The sequence below is a fragment of the Amphibalanus amphitrite genome, unplaced genomic scaffold, assembly GCF_019059575.1.
Source record: "Amphibalanus amphitrite isolate SeventyFive unplaced genomic scaffold, NRLGWU_Aamphi_draft 001020F_arrow, whole genome shotgun sequence".
Classification (NCBI taxonomy): domain Eukaryota; kingdom Metazoa; phylum Arthropoda; class Thecostraca; order Balanomorpha; family Balanidae; genus Amphibalanus; species Amphibalanus amphitrite.
This window is the reverse complement of record NW_024882514.1, coordinates 257,098-264,700: the sequence shown is the minus strand read 5'-3', so window position 1 is coordinate 264,700 and position 7,603 is coordinate 257,098. Positions and strand designations below refer to the sequence as shown.

Genomic DNA, 7,603 nt, shown 5'->3' with positions numbered 1-7,603 from the left:
TAAGACTCCATGGTCACTGTGACAGTCTGCCAGGTCACCGGGACAGTAACCCAGGGTCACTATGTAAGACTCCCATGGTCACGGGTTCAGATTCCCAGGTCACCGGGATAGTTACAGAGGGTCACGGGCTCAGTCACCCAGGTCATAAAGACAGTCTTATTAAAGTCATCGGATCGGGCCTCTGCGAGCGTACTGTAAGCCTCCCTAGGTTATCGGAATAGTATTCCAAACTAGGCGGGTTGTTCTACCAAGGGTCGCATTGTTGTGTCCCTGACGCCAGCATGATGTAAGTCAGCTGTCGCAAGTGCGGTGAGATAATTAACCCGCGCGGGGCTGGGGGGGGGGGGGTAAATTTTACCCCCCTCGCGAATTTTTGCAATATCTCAAAAACGGCGGCGCGCAGCGCCGCCAAACTTTCAGTACCTTTTCTTACATCAATTTGACACGTTCCCTGAAAATTGGAGCGAAATCCGTCGGAAAATTTTTGAGAAATTGACGTTTTAGTGACGTCATGTTCGTCATTTTCGCCTCAAAAACGGCAAAAGTTCAAACGCCGCTAACATCTTCATTTTTAAAGGAATCAAGACGTAACAAAAAAGGATATACGTAATTCTACTGTGTCTATCAAATGGCTATCTCGTTTTTTTAATTTTGGATTTTGGCCCAAATTTTTTTTCTAAAAAAACTGACTTTTTTGGGAAAATAGCTATAAAATCCAAAATTTTGAGTGTATCGAAAAAACCGGAATATATGTCAGAGAAGTGGTCTATGTGTACCTACATACTAAGTTTTAGAAGAATTGGTTCAAAAATGTGGGAGTTATTCAAAATTTTGTGACGTCACGACACACAAAAATTTGAAAAAATGACTTTTTTGGAAGTTCTAGACCTCGTACGGAAACAAAAATAGCACCATTCGATTCGCCGTGAAAAACAGCATCAGATAGACACCTTTTTAGGCCTTAACAACCAACTTCAAAATTTGACCTCACTTGACCTGACCTTGACCTGACCTCGACCTGAAATTCATCCAGAGGTGGTCCATATCACTTATTGAGTGTGCCTATTGAATTCTATGAGTGAAATGACCCATAAAACATGTGTCGCACATGCCCTTTTCTATATTTTGTTTTTGGTGACCTGACCTGACCTGACCTGACCTTGACCTTGACCTCTGAATGATATTGTATGCAACGACTATTGTCTTGGTAGCCTAAGAACACGTTTTGGGCGATCAGTCTCAGTCCATGACTCCATTCTTCGGCAACTACGGTGCAAGGCCGATACTGTAGGAACTTGCAATTTGTACCCTTGACCTGACCTTGACCTTGACCTCAAACTTAAAATTAAGTACATGTTTTTAGTTTTTCGTGATGAGATCTTTCGATTGGCGTTTGAATTTTCCAAATCGGACCATTAGTTCGGGAGATAACAGGGGGGGGGGCAAAATTTACCCCCCCCCCCCCCAGCCCCGCGCGTTCGGCTGGAGACCCCAGCCCCGCGCGGGTTAATGTATGAAACTTATTAAGCTTTTAGGCTTTCAAGCGATATTCCAGGCTGATCTGCTCGCCGCTCTATTTGCTGGCGAGTGCTTCAGTTGATTGATTAAGCAATAACGTAATAATGACGTTTGCTAGTCATTTAAGAGTTGTAAGCAGTCATAATGATGTTATGGTCATTTGGAATGTGCTTCGGAGGCTAATTTCAACCCCGACTTAATCTCGCAAATGATCAGTACCCTAACGATGATTGGATGATATTATCATGATCTTATGGTTACCGATAGTCATTACCAGCACTTCAGATTTTATTTAATCTAATCCGAATTCATTTTACAATTTCATAATAAAGTCACTGTTATCCGCGAGCCCAAGCCTTTCACTCATAAGCGTTCACGAATGCATTTGCTAGTACTGTCTACCGATCCGATTCGGCAGAGCCCACGTCTTTCATTAGCGCTCTGCTGGGGGCGCCTTTGACGGGTGACGGCAGGCCCGTCACGGACGTCACGCGCTCCGTCACGGCCGCGATGTGTTTGGTTTGATCGGGCGCGTGCCATCCTGCTGACCGGCCGGCAAATAGTGACTAATTGGAGCTGAGTTGGCGCGGTGCTGCCCGAAATTCAGCGCCGAAACGGCGTGTTCTAACCGAGGCGGGCTGCGCTGGCGAGCGGCAGATATTTCCCGGCTGGGTTGGGTGTTTCATGCTAAATGTAGCGATAATGTATACAAATGTACATTCCGGCAGCGGTTGAGTAGCTGAGAAGTTAAGTGGTGGCTATGTGATAGCACGTTTCTCTGGGAATATGCAACGTTCTTTAAGACAACGACCTTATGACCTGCTGGGTATTGTAAGCTCACACGTAGGTATCTGCTTACTGCTGAATTCCCCAGCACCTTTTTGTGTCGAAATTTTCGAAGGATCTTATTCAGGCACCTTCAAAATGCTCAATCAGAAGTGTCAAGAAAGTAAGGCATTTTTATATCTTTCCTTCTTAATACGAAAGGTAAACAGGCAATAGTTTTCCCCACGCTGCTTGCAGTTTTTGGCCATTGTTTCTACGTGTGCTAGCCTATTCGGTGCACTGTTCTTACCTGTAGGAGAAGTGTTTTGGTATGTTAGTTATCACACTGACCTTCGATTCAGCCCAGTCCTATATCAATGGCTTGGTGAGTAACATCTTTAAAAACTAATGGACGTGCCGTTAAACTCACTATTCAACCATTTACCATTCAGCATGGTGGATGAAGTCGTCTTTAAAAAGAGCAAGTAACCTTAAAAAGTGCTCTTCTCGGTGACTCATTGTCCGTGGAGCTGGCTTTGTGAGACCGTATTCGCGATATTGATATGACCACGTAATGTAAGTAAGAACAACGACTGATTACCCTGTCAATGTCTTTTAGGGCAACCCGTCCAAAATTTCCACATCACTCCCGTTACAGTGCGCACCCTCAGACATCAAACGGCGGCTCCAATGCCGCGATCGCCACCCATTTGAGTGAAATTAGCGTCTCAGACGTCAGGACGACAATGTCCACTGGCTGGGCCGGTGTACCGGTATCAGCGGCGGTGTCGGTCCGTCCGCACCCGCTCCGTGTCACATTGTCACCCCGCCGGTGTCACCGGGCCGATATGCGTCTCTGGGGGTGTCATCCGTCACGCGGTGACATGCCGGTGGTGACGGTGACCGCCGGTTGTCCCGCTGCCAGTACTGGGAACATTGGCGAGAACGGGCCCGGGATGGTGACCTCGGCTGGGCCGTGGGAACCGCTGGGAAAGGCTGAGCACTGAGACTCTGCTGACTTCATACAGGGGTAACGGGACACAACGGTGACGGCAGGACAAGACGGATCTTGAGCGGGAGGTCCGGCAGGGCACGTCGATGGCCAGAGCGAACGGTACGAGCAGCTGGAAATGGGGCGAATCTGTGAGAGGAGGTTATGATAACGGCGTATAACTGCAATAGCCTATTCTTCCAGTCACGGCTGCAAACTTGCCAGACAGGGACCATTTCTTTCTATCACAATAGAAAGGACTAGGGGAGGAGACTCAAGGGAGAAGGTTGTGGTCTACAATGTAATAACATTTCTCGTTCAATGGATCCGGCTCTGTTGATTCTTTTAGATTGAACGAGAAAGCGTCCTTCAATTTTATGAGCAATATGCGGAATGTAAGCATTGCTTTAACTGCGAGTTGAAGCTTAAGATAAAAATGCTTAGCTGTCTGTTGGTTCTCTTGTATCCGGTTCATTTTGGTTTCCATTTTTATCTGCAGTTAAATCGTCGTTTCCATAATAAACGAATTTTTCGTGTACATGTTGTGCCTTTTCCTGTAAAATATTTCTGTGTACATCTGAAAATGACCGAAGAATTTTTGACGTACATACATGGTTGAAGAATCACCGAGCCTGTAGCTGGAAGAGTTGTCAACCTAACGGCACACGGTGATGACGTTAGACGTTGACGAGTTGTTGTTGTTGTTGTTGTTCCTCCCGGGCGACCTCTAGGGTCGCCCGTCAGCCAGCGGCTCCAGATGGCGCCTGAAGCCGCGGGCCAAGGCCGCGACGACGTCGCCGTCGCGCAGCTGCGCAGGGTCCACGTGTATGTTGCCGAGCAACCGAAGGCGCAGTCCGGCGAGACTCGGGCATCGGAGCAGCACATGCTCCGGTGTGTCCGCCTCCTCCTTGCACACGATACATCGCGCCGCAGGGCAGTCCTTCTCGGGGCAGCCGGGGCACGAGTTCGTCGGAAGGCGGCCGATACGGTGGAGATACTGGCGGGCCATTCCCCAGTGACCGGCCCTCAGTTGGTGTACATCCACCGCCTCGCTCCTGCTCACGCCGGAGACCGGGCTCGGCATCCGGTCTCCCCAAATTCGCCGGAAGAAAGAATCCGGCCACGACTTGCGCCATGCCTCTGCAGCCGTCCTGGCCACGGCGCCCGTGATGGTGCGGACATCCGCTGGCGCCTCCTGCTGGAGGCCGGCTGCTTCTCTCGCCAGCTCGTCCGCCTTTTCGTTGCCGGGGATACCGCAATGCGCTGGTACCCACTGCAGCATCACCTCTTGGCCTCTGGCGGAGATGCTGAGCAGCAGGGCCCAGATCGCCGCGCCCATCGGGGTGGTCTGCGATCCCGCCCCTCCGGCCAGCATGGACAGCGCCGCCTGGGAGTCGGTACACAGGACCACGGGTCCCTCTGCCTCGGCACCTGATAGGTTGCTGACCTCCTCCAGCGCCGCTTTGATAGCGCACAATTCGGCGCGGGTGCTGGAGCACAGGCGTCCTGCGGCGACCCTGATCTCCCTGGCCTCCCCGTTCCTGAGTATGAGGAGGGCGCCGCCGCCGCCGTTCGTCGTGCCGCCCTCCGCCGAGCCATCGCTCCAGATCCAGGTAGCGGCTTCTGGGAAGGTGGCGAGGTAGTTCTCGGCGGTCTGGCGGCGAATCGCGGCGGGGGCGTCCCGGCTAGCAGCCCCGCTCATGTTCGGGGATATCCTGATGGTGCCCGGGTCAGACCACGGGGGGAGCATCACCTGCAGGCGCTCCTCCACCGGCACATCCTCCAGGTGGCATGCTCGGAGGGCCTCTCTCCCTAGGCGTCTCCAACCAGTGGTCGACTTCAGTCGGCGAGGGGGGTCTTGATCGGCGATCACTCGCAGCGGGTCGTCTTCAGGTAGCGATCTCGCCAGGCAGAGCATCCTGGTGGCCAGAGTGCCTCGCCTGACCTGAGCGGCTGGTAGTCCGGCCTCTGCCATGAGCGGTGCTACCGCTCATGCCGTCCGAGGGACCCCGCCTTCAAGTGGTGGACGGTGTTGGGGTTTCGGCCTCACCGCGGCGTGGCGAACGCCGAGGAAAACCAAACGGGGTCCACCTGCCTCCCCGATGGCGGTCGCCGCGGGCCGACGCCGGCGCGCTGCTGTCGCGCAGCTGCGCCATCTCAGCCCAGCGTCACGTTGACGAGTTCGGGAGTCAGCTCGAACCACCACCGCGAACGGGCCGAGCTGGGCCTAAGGGTCAACAGGTCAATGATCTTGTCACCAATGGACTCCGCAGTCTGCATACTGCCAGCGCTGCGGCGCAAATGTCACAAAAAGCCGAATGTGTCGTACAGTCTACAGCGCTGGCATTGCATGTTCCTGCATAAAATTTACAAGTCGCCACATTAGACTTGTAAGCATGTCCATTAAGACTCGCTTTTAAAACGTCCGCGAAAAAGTGGCCAACAGGCCTGGCTTGAATTATGCCGTCTGCAGCGACGACCTCGGCGGTGGCGGCACGCGACTGAACGACTGGCGCCGCGGCACGGCACTGACTGGAAACCACGGCAGAGTTTTCAGCGCTGGAAAGGAACAGCTCTAGTTGGTTGAACGGTGACTGAGCTCATGACCGGAAAGTACAGTTTGAAGTGACATTGCGGGGCTCTGCTGGAATGGCCTTGGCACTTGAATTCCCCTGGCTTGTTGACTGCTGAGTGTTGTGGTATGAGTGATTGAGCTGCATTTATGATTAATTTCCTTAAATATTTAGAACACACAATTAGATAAGAACAACAGTGATTCCTAGAAAAATGGTGATTCACTTTCGTTGTGCTGGAAACTACAAAAAAAAAATGTGTCGTATGGCCCAAAACCTCGTGGAATAAGTAAGCATCATGTAATGAACGAGTCAAGAGTTCAAGCTCCGTCTCCGTGGACTTCTGATACAGAGTTTAACGGTCCGGCGATAGGCCCCGTTTGCCTGGGTGATTTATGTAGCATTTGGGATGGCATCACGACCCGAGAATCGTCCGTGTATCTTACTGGGAGCGGTGGCAGACCCGTGGCCGGCCATTCACGGGAGGTCACGAAACGCCTTTTTGAGATGCCGAGCCCCTATCAAGCCGGCATAAATCTTTTCTCAGATGTTGTCTTGATGTCAATATGTGTCGTGTTAAAAGCCAACCAGCGGAGAAAACATCGCGAAACCGCCTTAAAAGAATCCACATGACTTCTCTGTCTTCTGGTGATTGGCGGACATACCACGCTCGTCGCCATCGGTCACATCATCGAAGTCATCGAAGCCTTGGATCTCATCGAAGGCTGTAAATGGGATTAACGTGCCGGCATCATGGACTTGCTCGTGGCGGCACCTCGCCCCACGTCGTCGTCCCTCAGTGATGGTCAGTCAGTTGGGAATTCATCTGGCTTCGGTGACTGCAGCCGCGCTGGTCCGCGCTGACCTGCCTCTCCAGCCACATCTCTGACCCAGACACGGCTGGTCAGAGTCTCGGACGGGGTTTGAGTGCTGTCTGAGGTCCCTGACGTGTTGGAGAGGACTTTGACTCGGGACAACGGGTGACAGTGCGGCGCTCGCGAATGGTGGTTATGATCAGCGAAAAAGCCGTGGTCAGATCCCTTCGCAAATCGCATCACAGTAGAATGAATGGATATAATAAAGAATGAAGAGCACATATATGGCGAAATCAAGATGTGCATCTAATGCTTCTGAAAATGACCTCTTCAAATCTGCTGTGGCATCCGACCAAAGGAAATGCACTTGGTCAAGCTGGAATGCATAAGTTGGGTAATGACTCGTGCACAAACTTGTGCTTTGGACTGCACAAAGTCGGAGGCTTGTGAAAAAATCCTCGCTAAATACTGGTATTAGCTGAGTAAGTAGGGTCACCGCAAGATTTTTTTCTGTGTCCCGGAATGAATGGCCCGACGAGCTGTATCAGTAGCCGGATGGACGAGAGATGAGCTCATTTCTAATTCTTTTTCTCTTGTGTTTCATAACAAGTAAAACGTGCATCCGGTTATGTGACGATGGACGCATGTAATGTTTCACTTGTTGGCTATAAATGATCATTTTAGCAACTCATTGGTAGACAAGGTGTCCTTTGGCTGGCCGGAGGGTTTTGAATTCACTAACAACAGATCCAATCTGTATTGACGCTCATTTTCTGTACAGTGCCGATCATAGAACACCCTAGCAATGTTGACATTTCCTGAGCCAGTAACAGTCGCATTTATTTGTCGTTGGCCTGTCGTGGCGCCGTCGCTATCCTGTCGAGGCCGGCGCGCCGGGCACGTTTTGTGACAAGTACACGGGAAAAGGTCCGATACAGTCG

At 51.6% G+C, this 7,603-nt stretch overlaps 1 protein-coding gene across 1 annotated transcript; it reads right to left on the bottom strand.

Annotated features, from left to right (window-relative positions):
• Positions 1-4,001: 4,001 nt before the first annotated feature.
• LOC122369257 lies at positions 4,002-4,976 on the bottom strand. The gene has a single exon (XM_043343857.1). It carries the CDS (start codon positions 4,974-4,976, stop codon positions 4,002-4,004), a length of 975 nt encoding a protein of 324 aa, XP_043199792.1.
• Between the last annotated feature and the right edge of the window lie 2,627 nt (positions 4,977-7,603).

Coding starts and splice junctions, on each gene's coding strand:
- LOC122369257 (XM_043343857.1), bottom strand. CDS start 4,976: ATGAGCGGGGCTGCTAGCCGGGACGCCCCCGCCGCGATTCGCCGCCAG.